The sequence below is a fragment of the Columba livia genome, chromosome 2, assembly GCF_036013475.1.
Source record: "Columba livia isolate bColLiv1 breed racing homer chromosome 2, bColLiv1.pat.W.v2, whole genome shotgun sequence".
In the NCBI taxonomy this organism is placed as follows: domain Eukaryota; kingdom Metazoa; phylum Chordata; class Aves; order Columbiformes; family Columbidae; genus Columba; species Columba livia.
Window position 1 is genome coordinate 37,361,556 of NC_088603.1, and position 18,847 is coordinate 37,380,402.

Genomic DNA, 18,847 nt, shown 5'->3' on the forward strand with positions numbered 1-18,847 from the left:
ATATTATCTGACAGGATCCCTTTAGGAAAGACTGAAATACTTCACTCTTAGTGGCCACTATGAACACATGTGGCAAATTGACCTTGACCAAGGATGTCACAGTGGACAAAAAATCATTGACAAACACAATCGCACAGCTTTGTGTCCTCAGAATAGACCTTAAAGCCTTAAACAATGAAATTATTGTATATTTACACCCCCAAATTCCGTGACTAGTTTTGAATTAAGGTCCAACAACCAAATAGCTCGCCCCTTGAGGACAACTCATGATATTTGGTTTTACCTGTTAATCTGTTTGAAAAAAAAACCCTGTATTTAAAAGCTCAGAAAAGTACACAGACTACTGCTTGCAGGGGCTGGAGTTACCGGTGTGGTGTTTGTTATCAGCTTGCAAAACATAGCTGATATTATATTGAGAGCTTCAGAGAAAATAGCTAAGCAATGACTAAATCAAGTGCTTACAAGATGCCAATACTGTTGTTGATTCCTAGAGCATAGGGGTGGCTTTCACACCTGTGCAAAGCTCTTACTCTCTACCCTGAGCTTGTACCCAAGGCTTATCAGCCAGTTGGTTATCTTAAAACTGCCAACTCTCTACTAAGTGCCAGGATTCATCTCTGAAAGGTGTCCTGAGACAGTGATGTTAAGACCATCACAGGGCAATTGCCTGAAACAAAATGCAGGATTAGTAAAGAGAACAGATTGGCATAGTAAAACAAATCCCTCATTCTAACCCTTGTAAATCAAGAGGACAAAAAGCAATAAACCAGATCTTATCTCTCTGGGCTAAAAAAGATGGAGTTTAGTAAGATGGAAGATTTAGAGGAACATCCAATTGTTTTGAAGCTCTTAGTAGGACTCAGATCTTGACGGGATTCAGTTTCAGCAGAGGAGAATCAGCTTCTCTCTCTAAAACAGATGCCTATTACCTGGGCAGCTAGATGGCTCTTTAAGGTCCATTGGTGCGATTGACAAAATCTTGACTGACTATAACAGACCTAAGTCACTAAAGCATCTAGGTGCCCAAATGTAGTTCTCCTGATATTGTGGATCCCACTCACTACGGGGTGACTTGAATGGATCATAGCAAGTCTTCTCAGTCAGAATCTCACAAACAAGAGCACCTAAGGACCTAGAAGGTATGTTGAATTCCAGTTAAGCCTGAAAGACATTCAGAAATGAATACTAAAAGTATCATCAGAAGCAAAAATCAGGAGCAAAAATAAATTTCACTACTCTTCATATCTGTTTAGCCTAAACTATAGTTTTGATTTTCCAGCATGTTTTGAGAAAAAACTGAAAGCAAATCTGAAAAGTACAACTAGATATCAAACAGATTGCATCTTGTTTTAAGGTCATAAATACAGACATGCACAATAATGACTCCCTGCATCATGGCAATATTAAATTGCAACTCAAATTTGTGTCAGTGAAAATTCGTTTAGTACTTTTCACTTACAGGTCTCACAGGAAAATGAGTTAAGCCAGTCTTGATACAAGCTGTGACAGAAACATTTGTCTTTCAATGCTAGTAAATAAGAAAAAAAAAAAAAAAAAAAGGAAATAAGGAAATAAACACTTGTTGATAAAAATTTTGGCTGGATAAGAGTTTATCAATTTATTAGTGTGAAGCAACAGCTACTCACAGAGGCATATTGAGTTTAGAATAAAATCCAAATTCCTGTAGCTTCGGACAGTTAACAACAGTCTTGAGAAAAAAAGAATGAAGTCTAAATAGTTTATGAATTGCAGTGAAAAACTACTGTTCATGTTACTAAACACTAGAATAAATAATAGCAAAAAACCCCTGATTCTGGATTTTGGTACATTTATTTCTTGTTATACAATTCCTTCTCTGATAGTTAGATTATCAGTTTTTCTCCGATTATACCGGCTTGATTCCTGGGTCAGGTAACTTCACTGACTCCTGTTTCTTGATTCTATCTATGGCGTAGGTACAAGTCCTGGTTTCTTGACTTTTCTTAGCTGTAGCTTGAAGTTGAGCTCACACAGGTTTTACCCAACAGAGTTCTGTCAAATTTTCCGAGTGCGTCTCTACAACAAGAGGTTTCTAATATTGCAGAACCTCCCAGTCTCTCAAGTTGTAGACGTTCACCCATCTCGCACCACTTCTGGGACAAGTTGGCAGATGTTATTGACACACTATTCCTCTTCCATTTGCAGATGCAGCTGCATCTCTAGTTCTGTCCTATGAAGTTATAATGCTTAATCATTTTCTGCCACTGAGTGATCCACAGGGGATGCAGTTTCTAAGAAGATGGTCCAATCTGTTTGATGTCATCAGCCTTCAGGGAACTGCATTTATGACTGAGTTGAATGTTGATGTTCAGCATTCCATATTCTAAAAATGTCAAAAGGTCTACAAAATAATCTCTGTAGCTATTTCTTTGATGCAATGTCAAGGATAAATATTAATAGGTCTGCTATAAAGATAAGCATTTGTCCTACAAAAAACACTTCAAAGAGTATAAAATCCATCTCAGCATTTTACATATACCACATCATGCACAATAATGACTCCCTGTATAATGAGAGTGTTAAATTGCATCTCAAATTTGTGTCAGTGAAAATTCGTTTAATACTTTTCACTTACAGGCATCACAGGAAAATGAGTTAAGACAGTCTTGATACAAGCTGTGACAGAAATATTTGTCTTCCAATGCTAGTAATTAAGGAAAAAAAAAAGGAAATAAACACTTATTGATAAAAATTTTTACTGGATAAGAGTTTATCAATTTATTAGTGTGAAGCAACTGCTACTCACAGATCTAGTCTGTATAATGCACCACACTGGGAAAAAAGGTTTTCCATCCAGCATGAGGATGAAATAAATAGCTGCAAAGCCATACCAAATCTGGTACGTAAGTTCTGACTGAGACTTTTGACAACTAGTTTCTGATTCCAGAAGAAGTAAGCTAAGGTCTTTTATTAAGAAGCAAAATAATTTAAGATTCATTAGGTGACTAATGTTCTCTATTTCTAATACCATGAGAACAACAGTATGTGAGCTAATTTTAACATGTGGAAAGAACATTTAATTTTATCAGAAGGAAACAATGAAGAATCTAATTTATTCTCCACATGTGTGTATAACTCCCATTGATATTAATAAGAGTTAAGCAGCCTATGGAGAGGAAAATAGGCCCCCAGATGTGGCAAAATGTTTGAAGAAAATTATCTGCAGCCTTCTAATGACCACAGAAATTATTTCTTTTTCTATACCAGTGGAGAGAGAAAAAGGGCCTCATATTCAGACAGTCATGTAATGTTTCTGGCTTTACCAAGGCTATATGTATGTGAGCAGTGGTACATACATGCTCATAGATGTGTAGGTGGGTGACATCTCACAGACTCACACAAGCACGTCCTTCTCAGTCATTGCCTCTTTCTAACCAGGCTGATCCATGGCATGAGGCTGTCTGAAATTCAGCTCATCTTTCCAGCTAGGCATAAAAGAAGATAAATTTTGCTTAACTCATGTATGTTTTGAATCTGAGTGTTTAATAAGCTGACAGAGGTAGCTAACAGGACAAAAAAAGGCTAGCAAACAACCTTATTTGCCCTGTGCCACGTTTTGCCTGAATTCTACTAACTTTGGTGAGTGTGAAGAATTATTCATTGGCAAGTTTCCTCAGCTGCCAAGTGGCACTCCCACAGAGGGATGTGCTGTGGCTTCATACTTAACATTTGCAACAGTCATTTCCGTTTTCTTTTCTGGACAAACTTTGATATAAGTTCTTGGTTATTAGCAGGTCACTTGACCTAATTCTCCACTCTTCTGAGGCATTTTCTCCTGAAGACATACACTCTGCTGTTTGTTTCTGTGGCGGAGCTCTTTCCCTTTGTTTTCTTAACTTTTTGAGAGCACAGTGCTCCTAATGCTCTTGGGCAAAACCATCATTGCTAAATGGGACTTCTGCAGAGCCTGAAAAGGTCATCTTTTTATTGGTGTTCACAGCAGGAGTTTAACTGAATGACAGCCAACATTCTTTTCCCTTGCAATCTTGAACCAAATCATCCTCAACAGATTTACATCCCCCAATCTGCCCAGCTAAACTCATGATGTATTAATGCTATTTACACACAGATACTTATTTATTACTCTTTTACATACATTTCATCTAATTTGATCTTTAGTTTAATGTGCAATTTTAGAATCATATCATTTGAGGCACTCGCCTCTGATAAAATTCACTAGAATTTGCATTTGACTCAATGTTTTTGCATGTTTCAAAATGTCAGCATTATAATAAGAGCAGTACTTCTGATGTTTTGTTTTCTTTTTGTGGAATGAAAGGCAGGTTGGGCATGGGCACTGCTGTTTACTTTTCTTTTGAGTCATAGACAATAGGATCTTCAGTCACTGATGAAAGCTCATTTGTACTCTGAGTGTTTTCCTGCCCACTTAAACTGATTTTATGTAACATGCAAAATGAGTATTCAATATCCAGTTAATTAAGCACCAAATGGAGTAAGCCAAAGAATTGGCTTAATCAAGCATCGTTTTTTTGTAAAAAAAAAAAATTAAAAAGGCTATGACAGGTATTGCAGATAGGCTCTTGCGCTCCTGGCTTGACTATCAGGAGACATTCATTCCCTTCCTGGTATTGTTGTTTACCTCTGGCACTGATTTTAAACTGAAGACTTCACTTTGCTTTGGCTCACTTTGTCAGCTTTTTCCATTGCCAATCTCAGATACTTACTTAGCAAGGTTATATTTATTATATAGACCATGTATATATACATACTTATAGCAAACGGGTTATGGTAGACATATTTGTTACTACCTTTCCATTAAAACGTTCCCTCAGTTGTGCTTTTATGCTTGCATGCCAAATATGCCCCCCAAAACGACAAATAACAGGTTTAGACATAGAGATTTCACCCAAGTATTACTGTGAATTTCACAGGGGGAGGTTTTGATGATAGTGAATTTGATGCAGGTTTGGCTTTAACAGTGATGGGCCAAGGCCTGGCCTTCCCTTCAGGGTCAGGGCCCTCACATATTTAGAACGGACCTGACTTAGGAAATTAAAAGAGGCCAACAGCCCAAATCATAAGAGTTCCTGTCCCTATTGCTCGGTGTTTCTCTGGATCTCTGCTCCTCACTGTCTGCTTACAAGATAACTTTATCCAGTTCTGCATGTGAGACAAAGGTTATCTTCTTTTCTTGAGCATTTAGACAAGAATTGGTTGCAGGATACAGGCACTTTTATTTTTAACTTTTTGGTAGAACTCCATAGTATCATCCTTTATATATTTTGGACTGGATGCTTTAAACTACATTTCAGGCAGAAGATACATATAAAAACTGAACTAAATAAGCAAGGTAATCCATGATGCCATATCTTATAATAAAGTTGAACTGAAGTTCCCAGGATCATGCTTCAGTACCTAAGATATACAGAACATCTTTGATACTGGCCCATTTTTCACAAACTCATTAGTGCTCAAAATCATATTTCTAACCTTCTTTGTGCATGAGAAATAATAAGAACAGATTTGCTGCTAAAGCTGTGCTTACCTGACAGCTGCCCTTGGTGGAATGGTACTAAGCAGGTATATGGGGGTTTCATTGCTTGAAAGGATGTGTTTTCATTCATAAATACAACAAAAACTCTTGAGCTTTGTGAATAGGAACATTTGTCTCTCCTGGTTTATTTCCTCCCTCCTCTACTACATAAAAATATATATCGACATTGCCTTGTGGCATTACAATTTTTACTGTGGTGTGTTATAGTTCCCAAAGCATATATCTTTTTATGATACATGGTAGCTTAAAGGGAAAAGCAGTATCCAGTAGGGAAATGAAGGGTGAAACACTAGCCTCTTTGAAGTCAGTGAGAATAACTATTACTGCCTTCAGCAGAGGCAAGGTTCCAGTCCAAGCATTAAGGGACAAATGTGGAGCTGTATATTGATTTTATCTCTTCAGTAAAACTGTGGAGAAGAGAAATGCCTTCATTTGGAACCTAGGATGCCTAATATCAGTAGGTCTTTAGGAAATCGTATTACATAGGTGAATGGTATGTTGGTCCAATGAAACATCCAAAATCTCTACATATGACCTCTGATTTTATAAATTAAGAAAACAGAACCCAACTGCAAAACCATTATAGCCTGTAGGCTTTCTGTTTGCATATGTAATACAGAGCATCCATATCTGCACATATTTAAGAATAAAACAGCCAAGCCTGAGGCTACCCTAGTCTATATTAGTAAATTACAAAGTACACAAAATTATGTTTAGACAGAATTTTATAAATGGGCAGAAAATGCTTATAAATAAAACACACATTAAGATGAGAATTCTCCTCTAGCAGCTGCCCCTCTATCATTTAAAATATTTGTAGCTGATTAAGAGAATTTGGGATCACAGTTAAATAGGAGAAATATTGAGATAAATAATTCATTAACATCTGAAGTAAATAACTTCTAAATAGATGTTTTGACTAATTTACTTTTGACAAATACATGAGCAAAGCTTTGTTTTTGCAAGAGTCTGATGAATGCGATTTTCAGTTCTGTAGCTGAAACAAATTTATTTTGGACAACTGCCGATTTTGCTTCAAAAGGCTTATAACACATAACTTAGATAACAGATCATTCAGCTCCAACACAATTCATTAATTTTGAGTATCCAAATACACTTTTGTATTGAACAGTTGTCAAACAAACCTATTAGCTAAAATTTGTCAGTACGAAGAAATGTACTGAGGATGCTGAAATTGCAAATAAATTAATTAATTAAATCTTCATACATTTGCATACAATTCAAATACAAGGAAAAAAAAATGACAGAAGAGTTAAAGTAGCTCTGCTCTGAGCTCTGCTCTTTCTTCCACCTTAATGAAAGAGTAAAGCTGAGGCTTTGATATCTCTGCATTGTCATGGTAATTGGGAAGCTGTGAATTCAACATGATGACTTTACTGCAGGTTCAAGAAAGAGGAAATGTTCAACTATGAGGAAAAGAATTCATTGAAATGTCAGTCTAGATAAAAAGCCAAAGTTTAATAAAAGTGGTGCACTGTACGTCATTGAGTTTTGTTTTAAGGATGCTCTGCTTGGAACATTTATATAAGAAAATCTCAGTTTAGTAACAATAGGCCAATATCTTATGTTCAGGTTTTTAGTATGCAGTAACGTGAGAATCAGAATACTAGCGAAAAAAGACTGATTGTTGTTAAGTTCTTCAAAACTGTTTCTATTCTTCTTTCTCCACCTCTTCACCTGCATTAAATTATATGGTAATGTTATTGTTTCAAATAATTATAGAAGAGAGGTTGAGAGTAGCTTAGATACAAACATGACCTTCACACTTAAATGTGACCCATTCTGTTCAGAGAAAGGTGCTACAAAAACATGGACAAAAATTCTCTTGTCCTATATATTTTGTACTTGTTTATTACTTATTGCCTGGACCAACAAAAGGCTTCATGGTCCAAAATTATGAGTGTTTATCATTTGGTAAAAAAGAATAGATATCTGCTTAAATACTTAGCAGACTTGGGTTCCTTCTCTGGAAAAAAAAATAGCAAAATGCTATCATGTACCAAAGGGAGAGTTTGATAATGATGTGAAGGAGAACTATACTACAAATAGTTTGGACTTTCAAATTCTGTACTCTAAGGCAAGGGATCTGAAAGTTGTTGCTTATTATTAACAAAGGAAAAAAAACCACTAAAGTTCAATTTCACTATAAATTTTTCTGTACAATTATTTATTTTAATCAGGTAGATGGCAGTTATATAGCTGACTCTAGTGACTTCAAAATCTTTATCACCTTCCAATTACAGATTAGAGCTCCACTGTATAAAAAAAAACTTTGAAAACAACATAACAAGGAAATTCTCTGCCTCAGTGAACTCTCAATCTGAGATTTAATTAAAATAGGATGTATGAGACAGGAAGAAAGATGAAAGGACAAATAGGATGAACATTCATAAATTAGTCATAGCAGCAGGTTTAGCACTCACCAGTGACAAACAGCCTGTTTGCTGCATGTTTTTTGCAGAGTGAATAAAATTCAGTAGATACCTCTAGTTTGTTCATCAATGAAAGGTGCAGAGCTAAAAATTGCACCAGGTCTTAGAGGACTCAAACCTTCCCCTTTGGAGTATGAGGAAAAAAAGTGAGAAGTCACAGAGAGTCTTGAACTACACCACCACCTGCTGTTGCAGCCATAATGGCTCACATAATTTATTAATATCCAAATACAGTGTGCATCTGCTATTTATTGATGTTTTGGTTTATATTTTTTATTATTGCTTGTGCTTATATTGAGTAAAATTTCCAAGTACTGTGAAGAGTACATAAATATGGCTTATATATTGCTTATAAAGGCCTTTCCCTTTCATAACATCAAAGAATGAATAATGCATTTCCTCCCTTTCCAGCTAAGCGATATAAACATCAAAGGAAGGATTAGCATTTTAGTTATTTGACAACACTAAATCTTTGTGTCATATGTCTTGCTGTCTTGTGCAGAACATTTATATTTCTATAGCTATTACATAATCAAAGCAGTGGGCCAAATGTCTTTACTTTCCTCTAATTTGCATAATTAATTAAAACCCAACATTTTTGCCAAGCTATCTAAACCCACCAATAATAAACACAAATTTTCATCTTGAAATAAATTCATTAACTAGGTTTCAAACTCCTGTCCTCCTCACCAGGTTTATGGTGCAAAGTAGGTCGTTGTCACTCTGGTGTTATTAACTCTGCAGTCAGATATAGCAGTTTATGCCAGATTCCACAAACATAATCTGAGATACCATGACTGCAAATCCAGAAGGGCCTTACGGATGGCACCGCAGCCACCCACAGAGGCTTGGCTGCTAGAGCTGAACATGAAGCTTGGCTTCATTGTTGGAAGGGGAGGCCTTATGGCTAAGGGCACTCATGGCACACTAATTTTGGGCGAGATTCTTTCTGGAGGTCTCTTAGGAAATGGCTCCTGTATAAGGGAGACTTCAACAGGTGGAACTGATAACTATCAGTTCAACAGTCTCTTTGAGATAACCTATAGAAGTTTGAGATAAATTGTATTTGAGACAAGCTGCAGCTCCCATCAACTGCAGCAATGGGAGTTTTGTATATACAGCATTAACTGTTCTCTCAAAGGTTCTGAAATATGGAATTAGGAAGCCGCTCCTGGGTAAAAATAGAAACGAAGATTTATGAAAAGATATAGGTTTCATGTCAACATGATTAAGACATTAGTAGCTGTGCTTTTTTTAATCTCTGTAATAGAGTGGAAACAACAGAGAAGGTTAGAAACTCTATAAACAAGTGAAGGAGAAAATAATGAAAAATAATCTGTGATCCTGTGTGATAATTGAAAGTAATGATTTCTTAAATGAAAGTCATGGTGATAGAAAGATTGGGAACATTGTCATCTCCAGTCTTTTAAAGTAACAACTGGCTTCTATCATTCCTAGTACCTCTCTGATAATATTGTAGCATTCCTTTGCCTACTCATGCAGATAATTTAGCTCAACAGCCTGGCTCTTTCTCTTCGCTCTTACCTGGAGTTACTCTTAGATATTATATTAAGAAAATCTTAAGGGAAGACAGAGATATAAATGATTGTCTGCCTTAGGTTAATGTCTTTCAGGCTGAGTAAGCCAGGCTGATGCCAGGATTTATGTTGCTACAGGCCCCGTCTAGTGACCTATGTTTTTCCTTTTTCTAATCTATATTTGTGTTTCAGATCTCTTTTTTTCTGCAGCAGAAAGCATTCTGCCAAATCAGGAAAATGAAAGAAATTACAAGCAGAGGTCTTTGCCTCCACAGTGGAAGTGCCTACTATGTCTTAAGTTGAATGAAAGGAAACCAGTATATTAAATATGTGTCCATATTTTGACATGCAATAAGCAATTTGGTCAAAAAGGGAAAACCCGCCTTCTTGAAGGAAACCAGCACAGTTCTGTTCACTTGCCTTTATTTGTTATTTCTAGGTTTTCCTCCTGCTGTCCAGGGGGAGGGTGACTTTGGACTAGCTTTTATTGCATGGGAATATAAAAACCTATTTATCAGCTACGATTTGCCTTACCTTCACAAAGTCATTACAAGTTAGCTATGACACTGATGTCTGTGCAGAAGGCAGCTGGCCTGTCTGCTCCGCAGAGCCTTTGTTTTGAAATAAGGACACAAACCAGCACAGCCCAGTTGTCTGGGGAACCAAGGCCACTCCATAGCAGAAAAGCAGCATAGACATGTCCACAGCTGTCAAAATCACAATGGTTTGCACCAATGGCTCTCCAAATGCAGGTCTTCATCCTGCTCACACCTGTAATTTTACCAAAATATGTTGTTCCACTAGACTTAATGTGACAATTTAATTGTGCATGGACCTGCACATCAACATGTTCAGGACTACACTGTGAAAGGGTCCCTGCCAAATGTAAAGTCACTTAGTCTTCTGCTGGGTTCAATAGGCCTTGAGCTGTAAGACTTATTATTTGCCATAATTAGATGGTATTTACTCATTTTTGGTTATTTGAGAACCAAATGTGTGTAAGCTCTAGCTTAAATAGGAATCCTACCACGTGGAAGTGTAAGAGTGGGTAATTAAAGTCAGGCACAGAAATAACCAGATACACTGGAAATCTGGAGAAACTTTTCAGATCTTTTCATAGATATATTTGGAAATGAGCAGCAATGCTTTTGGGCTCCTTTAATCTTACAGCCATTACTTTGGGCTTCCCATATCTATTAGCTTTTGCAATAAAACAGTCTCTTCTGTGGCAAGTTTAATGTAATTTCAAGTATTGTGTTGCTAGCTGGGTGTTAGCTTGAGGCAGGCAGTCACTTATTTGTCATTTAGTTATACACTGAGAAATGGTTTGTTAAACCCTTGTTCTTTGACAAACTCCCCAATGTCTTCATTAAAAAAAAAAATCAAAACAACAACAACCAAACAGACAAAAAAAACAACACACAGAACCACACAACTGAAAATCCATCAGTAAAAATTGCATTTAACCAATCTAGAGGCAACGAAACTTTCCAGGAATCTTCCCCGGGAATGAAAAAAGGAAAGCTTTCAGATATTTCTCATGAAACATACAGTTTGATATTTTTCCTTTGCAGGTCACTGTTAATGTCAATGGTAGTGTCCAACCATGGGGAGTTTCTAAGGTCATATATACAGGGAAATGTGATTTTTCTGAGTTCCTCAAAACTTTTGAAACCTGGGACTTCTCATAAAAGTGCAGATATCATGCAAGCAAGAACTACATTTAGATCCATAGGGAGTGTAAAGTGCAAGATTTTTATCAGGCTTATATGAAGCACATACATGTGGAAAGCTCAGGAATAGTCTACATCAGAGACAGTATTTAGTTTACAATTTAAAGTGTATTCTAGTTATCTGAGTATTTCTTCTATTAGTAATGAGTAAATCTGGGCTCTGCACAAATTAGACTAAGACAGAATCTGTTCACAGTTTCTATAAAATGGAAGTGAGATTTGATTGCATTGTCTTCACTTTGCACCTTCTACACATAACAAGGCTACTTTTGTTTCTTTTAAATTTGCTTCCCCTTTGATCTAGTAATTTCCCCTCTAATTTCATGGCTTTTATGTTCTTTGCTACTAACAAGAAAAAAGCCATCCTGTCTTGAAATGTGAAAAAGTTACTTTTAATCTACAGTACATTTCATTTTATTAATTTACCTTTCAATGTTGTAGAAATTGAGACTACCTGACCTCATACCTATTATTATTACAAAGATTATCAACAGTTGCCTGTCCTTTAAAGGCACACACATTCATAACCAGATATGTCCAGCCGCACTGACTTCGGACAGAATATACTTTGTTTGCAATTATTGGAATACATGGAGTAGCCATACACTGAAGAAATTCCTCTCTTGCTTTATCCAGATCTATAGCTGGAAAGATAATTTAAAATTAACTATGAAAATACTTTTCTGTCTGCAAAGTCTCAGCAGAGTTGAGGGGTTTTCTCTCTTTCCCTGCAGATTCTTCTAGTGTTTTTAACACCACTTTATTTCACTCCTCATACAACACAGTTTTCCAACAGTTGCTGAACAGACAAGAGGGCAAGACAGTGCTAGATTATGGAGGGAAAATGAAGACATATAACAGACTACGGGGAGACAAATACTAGAAAGAAAGATATAGCAGGAGAAAGAGAAAAAAACAAACATGTAGGAGACAAGCAAATATGACTTCAATACGATATACTCTGCAAATGAAAAATTTACTATTACAATCTTGATGTTTACCATATTACTACAGTATTTTCCTACATCCCAGCTATCACCCTGGTTTTATGACCTAATCCAGCAGATAAAATAACTTTCTACCTTACTCATTTTGCTCTCAGCATTCAATCTTTAAAATGCGTGACACAAAAGATTTGGCCAAAGCCCAAAAAGCAGTGACACGCCTGTCCTGTTTTAAGTATGTCACAGGGCAATTTACAGATTAATAAAACTTAGTGCTAAATCTTGGTTTAAAGCCTGTTCCTTCGCGTATAGAGCAAGCCGTCATTACAAAATAAAACCTGGAAAAGCAAGTTGGCCTCAGCCGCGTCCCCGGAGCTACTGGCAGGAATCCCGCGGAGGGTGCGGGACGCGGCGGTCCCGCTCACCGCGGCTGCGGAATCGCTGCTACCGGTGCCTCTGCCGCTAGAGGGGGTCTCGGTACCTGTTTTCCCGAGTTAAAAATGGGAGCCGACTGCAGGGCTTGGGCAGCCCTGGTTCTATTTCGGCTCTGGGAAAAAGGGAAGGGGCTGGGTGCGGGTTACAGAGAGGCCAGGCGGCTTGCACGCTCGTTTGAGCCACTGTGTAGCTGGGCGGGTAGGGCTTCGTTTGCCAAAGAAACCTTAATGGACTTCCTCGCTGATACAGAAGTAACTTTGTGTTACAGACTCTCTGTTACGAAACATGGAAGTCTTTCATAAATCATCATCAAGGTAAATGGGTTGTAGACTTGGTACAGATCCTGTGCCAGCAAGACTTGCCATGCCACTTGGCTGTTAAGAACCATAGGGCAGCCGACCACCTTCCTGCAGTCTTCTTGCCCTTGTTATATAAAACGAGATGGAAGCTTTGGCTGGTAACAAACCACTGTGAAGGAAACATGAAGGGCAGTCAACAAGAGGAAGGCTACAAGTAATGCTTTCTTGGATCTTCCTCTTTCCCACTTGCCCATTAGGACACAGGGCAAGCAGCCCAGGCTGGTCTGCCTTAGACCCACCGTGCCCCCTTTGTGTGTCTGGCAGCCGGCCCAGTGGGTGACTCCCGTGTTTCACCAAAACTGGAGTGCTTCGGGGTGGCAGGCCCCAACTGTGGCTGGGCTGGGGTCCCGCAGAACAGGGAGACCACAGTGTTGGTGCTAGCCCATTCCTTTATTTATTTATTTATTTTAAGAAAACGTATGCCAGGAGGAATTAAATATATATATATATATATATAAAAGAAAAGTGAAGGGGGGGAGCGTGAAGGGGGAGGAGGAGAGCCGCGGGAACAGAGGGCAACCTGAGGAGGAAGGGGGCGGACAAAGGGTGGCGGGGGCGAAGCCCTGCCCCAGGTGCGCAGCCCCGTTCCAGCGCTGGTCTCCGGCGGCTCCGGGGGGGCGACCGCAGGCAGGGCTAGGAGGTGGCGGGGCGCCGCGCCCGCGGGAGCGCAGCCGAGCGGGGAGCCCACACTGCGGCACCGCCGAGGGGGGAGCCGAGGCGCTCAACAGGCGCTGCCGCCCCGGCGGGCCAGGCGGGACGGGCGCCCGCACATGGCAGAAGCCGCGCTCGCCGCCAGCCCCGTGCCAGGCGGCGGCGGCCGGAAAGGGGCTTGGCCGTCGCTCGGCGGGGCTGCCGCTCCGCCGGGGCTCGCCCGCCCGGGACCCACCCTGCCCGCTCAGCCGGGGCCGGCAGCCCGGCCGGCAGCGCCGCCGCTTCCTTTGTGTGCGTGAGGGGAGCTGCGGCGGCGGGTCTCCCCGGCGGGCTGTCAGCGCTGCCCGCGAGGAGGCGGGGAAGGGAAGGGACGGCCAGGGAAGGGAAGGGAGGAGGCGAGGGAAGGCGCTGGCAGGGCGGCTCTCCCGTTCCCGTCACAAGGTAAGCCCTGCTCCCCAAGCGGAGAGAGGGCACTGGAAGCGCCGCGGGGCCTTTTACCTGACCTGCCGAGCGGCTTCGCCCAGCCTCGGAGAGCGGCCGCAGGGCCTCGGCGGGGGCACGGCCGCCTCCCGCTCCCCGGCGGCGCGGGGAGCCCAGCGCGGGCTGCAGCGGCGGCGCGGCGCGGCCCCGGCACTTTGCGATGGGCTGGCGGCAGCGGCGGCCGGACAGCAGCGGGGGCCGACGCGGGGCTCGTAGCTAAGGGGCGAGGAGGAGGGACCATGGCCACATCCAGTAACTCCAGTTTGTCCGGCTCGTCGGTTTCCTCTGGTAAGTTTCTCCGGCGAACGCCGCATTTCTCCCCTCCCTCCATTTTAGCAGGGAACTACCTGTCTGCGGAGCGCCTCGCCGTCCCGCCCGCCCCGAGCGCTCTCGGCCCCGCCGGCAGCCGCCGCGGTGGCTCCCGAGCCCCGCGCGGGCTCTTCCCCGGCGGGGCGGCGATGCCCCTGCCCGCGGCCGGTTGTCCCTGAAGTGGCGCCGACGGGGGGAGCGGGACGGGGGAGGCGCAGCGGGGTGCGGCTCGCCTCCCCGCCGTGCCTTTGTGTGGGGCGGGGGAAGCCCCGAGCCGGGCTACCTCGCCGATGGAGCTGCATCCTTCCCCACTCGGGAAGGGGCGCGTCCGCGACCCCCTGCGTTTCTACGGCTGGCGCGTTAACGGGAGCTCCCGCCTCGGGGTTTGTGTGGCCCGGGGTGCTCAGAGACCACGTCGCCCTGCCGACGGGCGTCCTCTGCCGTGGTCCCCGCGGGGCAGGAGCGGCCCCGCATCGCATCTCGGCGCGGGGTGCTGCGCGGGTGTGCCGCGCCGGCCGGAGACTGCCAAACGTGCCCCTCGGTGGGCGTCGTGGCACCCCGGGCGTTTTGAGTACTTCTACAGTACTAGGAACGATTAAACTCCCGATCCGGATAAAAGAAAAATGCTCCAGGTGAAAAACACACCCGGGGTTTCTGCCGCGGGGGCTGTGCGCGGTTTGAGGAGCTTGTGTGTGCGTTGAGTTTTGCGGTGCTGGGGTGGAAGGTGGTGCTTCCCCGTGACGGGGAGGGCTCCCTGCCTGCAGGAAGCCAAGAAAAGTTACGGTGCATTTGTGAACGAGGCAGCCTGAAATTGAAAGCAGCGTTACAGTAGTGTCACCGCCGGCTTCTTAGGTCACTGGGCAGTTTATTTTAATGTTGAAGTTACGAGAAATTGGCAGAGAGTTGTTACTCTGGCATGTTATTGGGATGAAGGGATAAATAGGGTGAACAACTTCAGGGTTCAAGGGATTTATGACCCAGTGTTTTATTTGAGGTGCCAGACTGAGAATTTGTAAGAGTACTTCTTAAACATAGCAATATGTGCTGTGAAAAGCAGACAAGCTACCTCAACTGTGAATACAACTGTAGAAAAATATAAGTAAATTTAAAAGGCAATGAGCACCTATAGATTTTTTTTTGTGTGTGTGTGTGTGTAACCTAAGTTGTTCTATCCCTGCTCCAGAATGCAAGTTACAGCCAGATCCAAAGAAAAAGCTAGGTACTTAAAATAAATATTTATCCCAACTCTTTTAATAAAAAAATGCGAACAATATGAGCTCTGATTGCCTTAACTATAAAGCACCTGGAAGAAGTAAGCACGAGAAATTGTGCCTTGTGTTTGTGTTCACAATGCAAAAGTTGCAAGACCAAAATGAAAACAAGCAAGAACCAACCTAGCTCAATAGCTTGTTAGTTAAGGTACTCTTTTGGGCAGTGTGATATTTATTTTATGGATCATTTGTAAAATTTTACATCTAAATTTTGTGATAAAACCAGAAACAACTGTAAGAGCCTAGGCTAGAACCTGCAACTTTACTCTTTGGTGCTCTAAGCATGAAGCCGCAGAAGCACGTATGTCCCTGTGTGCGAAGCTTCCGTGCTCCACAAATCTCAACGTCTTGCTTCCATGATGTTCTGGCTTGTGAGATACACACCTCTGAATCCCCACTGGCTTTACTGATTTGAGGCTACAGGATCTGTCTGCTGAACTGACAGATGTGTCTCCCTTGAAGTCTTAGTTCAAATGCCTGAACTGCAGGGAAGAGTGGGACTTCAGGCACATCCTTGGTCGGAGCAGTTGGTGTCAGCTTACTCCAGGTTGGTCCCAGCTTAGCAGGTGAATCTAGCACCAAACTTAACATCTAACCAAGGAACTGAGCTCTGGGCTTTAGAGGCACATACTTAAAAGTCAGGGGCTTTGGCATTTTACAGTACCCTGCTTTATTTGAAGCCCTTAGCTCCAGCCTACAGCAGTTTATGGTTTATCTTTTGTTTTGTATTTTTGCAAGGATGAGCACAGCTGAGCCTTGGCCCATGCTTGGGGCTCTTGGATGCCACAGTAGTACAACTAATAAATATTGTCAAGTATCTCATAAAATAACTGAGTGCCCTTGGCTTTCATAACTTACAACCTTGGAGAGTTTTTTGGTTTTGTTCCAGTGCATTCAGTTTGTATTTCTTCTATGCACAATACCAATCAGAAGTGAAATTTGCTGCAGCATGATAAAGTTTCCAGTATTAGCAGAAACACCATATCTGACTGTGTGCAGCTGTATTTTGGCTGTCTGTGGTTTCAGTTCTCAGAACTCAGCAAGTCTTAGAGCATATTGTTTACACAATCTAACCAAACAGTCTTGCTTTTAAATTTAATTTGGTAGAATTTGTATGTATGTTTAACTTAACAATATGAATACTTCCAAATAGTATAATTACTTCTGTTCCGTAGAAGAGGAAAGGTTATAGTATCACAATACATTTTACTGATGGAAGAAGGAAGTAAGGTTTGTGTTTGATAGCAGAATACCATGGTGCAGGACTCAGCTCTGCTATTGACTTGATGCTTGGCCTTGATGAAGCTGCTTAATGTCTTGCTGGATCTTTCGAACATCTTTAAGAGCAGTTTACTGTTTTTCCATCTCATAGGGAACTTCTAAAGCCAAATTAAAGCATTGTGTTTGTAATGCTTTTAGATCTTGAAATAATCTAGGAACAATTGCCATATTTGCAAATGCATTTTTAGCTTCAGCAAAACATGTCTTTTTGTTGTGTTGTGTTTTTTTTTTTTTAATATGCTTATATACAAACATTCTGAGAAGATATAAAACTATTCATCTTGAGACGATCTAAATAGTTCCAGTTTTAGATGACTGTCAGGGTTTGCTGTTATTTTGAAGTAACATCAGAAGATCTGCCTCACTTCTGTGCTTAAATTAGTGTCTGTAACATCCAAATATGTGGTTAGGTTTGAGCACTGGGAGATGATACTGCAGAAATTACAGGTGACTTGTTTAAGAACTTCTGGGGGTAATAGCTGACCTGCATATGCATGAGTACAAGTTGGACTGGTTGAAAGCCAGATTCTGGTGTATCTGAACACAAAGTGGTGCTGAGCACCTCCAGCTTTTGTTCTCATTGGGATTTTGTTTAGCCTCTAGTGCCTGTATGGGAAGGCAAGGGTTAGCTAGAATCTCTTTTACAAGGAGTAAAAAGGTTTATTGACCGAGTGATAATAGTGGAAATTAGAGTTTCAGTGTCAGATGGGAATTCTCATTCACTTTTTTAAAGGGGTGATTTCTTCTGTCTTTTACCCACCTTTCTTAAGATATGGATGTTTCTCCTTCCTTAGACAGTGTCCATTTCTACTCTTCTTTTGTAAAATCATGTATTCATTATACAGGTGAGCACATGTGTGTTGTAGGAACAAAACAGTCACATTAGGCCCAGGGGCAGAAGATGTCTGCCCATGAATGCTGATTGCTGAAGCCTGAGAATTTGTTACTGCAAGTGACCATTTGCAGTGTAGCATTTCTGTTTTGTTCCTGCCAATTCATGTCAATGAGAAAAAATGTTGAACAGTTCAAATATATTTAATGTGAGGAAGCTGCTCGAGAACTTTGTGGTGTAGATACTGTGCCTGCCCATTTATGTTTCTGCAAAAGTGCAAGTGGGATTATAGTCTTCACTTGAATTTGTGTCTACATTAAAGATCAGAATTTGGTTCTGTGCTGGGGCTGTCATTTATGGAAGGGTTGTTAGCTGTAGCATTTGTAGAAATGGGGAGCTAACATACATGCAGAGCTATAACTTAAGCTATAAAGTAATAGTAAAGCAAGTATTTGTACTCAGAAATCAGTTGCTCCTTTGCTTTCACAGCTAGAAAACCTGTCCCTCCTTCAGAGCTTGTGTCTGTGGTCTGTGTACTTGTCTCAACAGCCACTGTGAGGCTGCTAATTATAGGTTCAATAATTTGAGGTACTTGTCATGGGCCCCATCTACCAGGAGCCTCTGAAGGATTTTATTTTCAGTAAGCTAGCACTGACTGGTGACAAATCTAGAGAGGGCTGTGGGTATTTGTATTGTATTTCTTCATATATAGCTCTCTGCTTTTGGTGGCACAACTTAAGCTGCGCTTTGACCACTAGCAGTTGTGTTTGAAGGGGGCGTACTGTGCTGGGGGAAGAAGGTAGGCCTCATAAGCTGTTAAGTAGTATTCCATGGAACTTGGGTAAATCTGCACAGCATATAAAGTGCTGAAATTATAATTACTGTCACTGGGAATTTGACTTTCCTGTAATCTCTTCTATAGCACATGCTGAGGTGATCTATTAGCTGCATTCCTTGTAAACCCCTAAATTTTGTTGTTCTCCCCAGCTGAAGTGCACAAGCAGTAT

At 41.3% G+C, this 18,847-nt stretch overlaps 1 protein-coding gene and 1 long non-coding RNA gene across 3 annotated transcripts in view; one reads left to right on the plus strand and one right to left on the minus strand.

Annotated features, from left to right (window-relative positions):
* Nucleotides 1–1,592: 1,592 nt before the first annotated feature.
* LOC110360141 (uncharacterized) lies at nt 1,593–13,532 on the minus strand. The gene is made up of 2 exons (XR_002415799.2): nt 3,336–13,532; nt 1,593–2,362 (listed from the first exon to the last, which is right to left on the minus strand). It is a non-coding gene; the product is annotated as an uncharacterized LOC110360141 (long non-coding RNA).
* Nucleotides 13,533–13,700: 168 nt separating this feature from the next.
* The window catches only part of CHN2 (chimerin 2), a 167,957-nt gene continuing 162,810 nt past the window's right edge, over nt 13,701–18,847 (plus strand). The window contains exon 1 of one of the 2 annotated variants that reach the window (XM_065051418.1): nt 13,701–14,435. In XM_065051418.1, the coding sequence (XP_064907490.1) occupies nt 14,387–14,435 (49 nt within the window). In that variant the 5' untranslated portion in view covers nt 13,701–14,386. Of the gene's footprint in view, nt 14,436–14,925; nt 15,089–18,847 lie in introns of those variants that run through there. The other variant, XM_065051419.1, reaches the window with a different exon arrangement.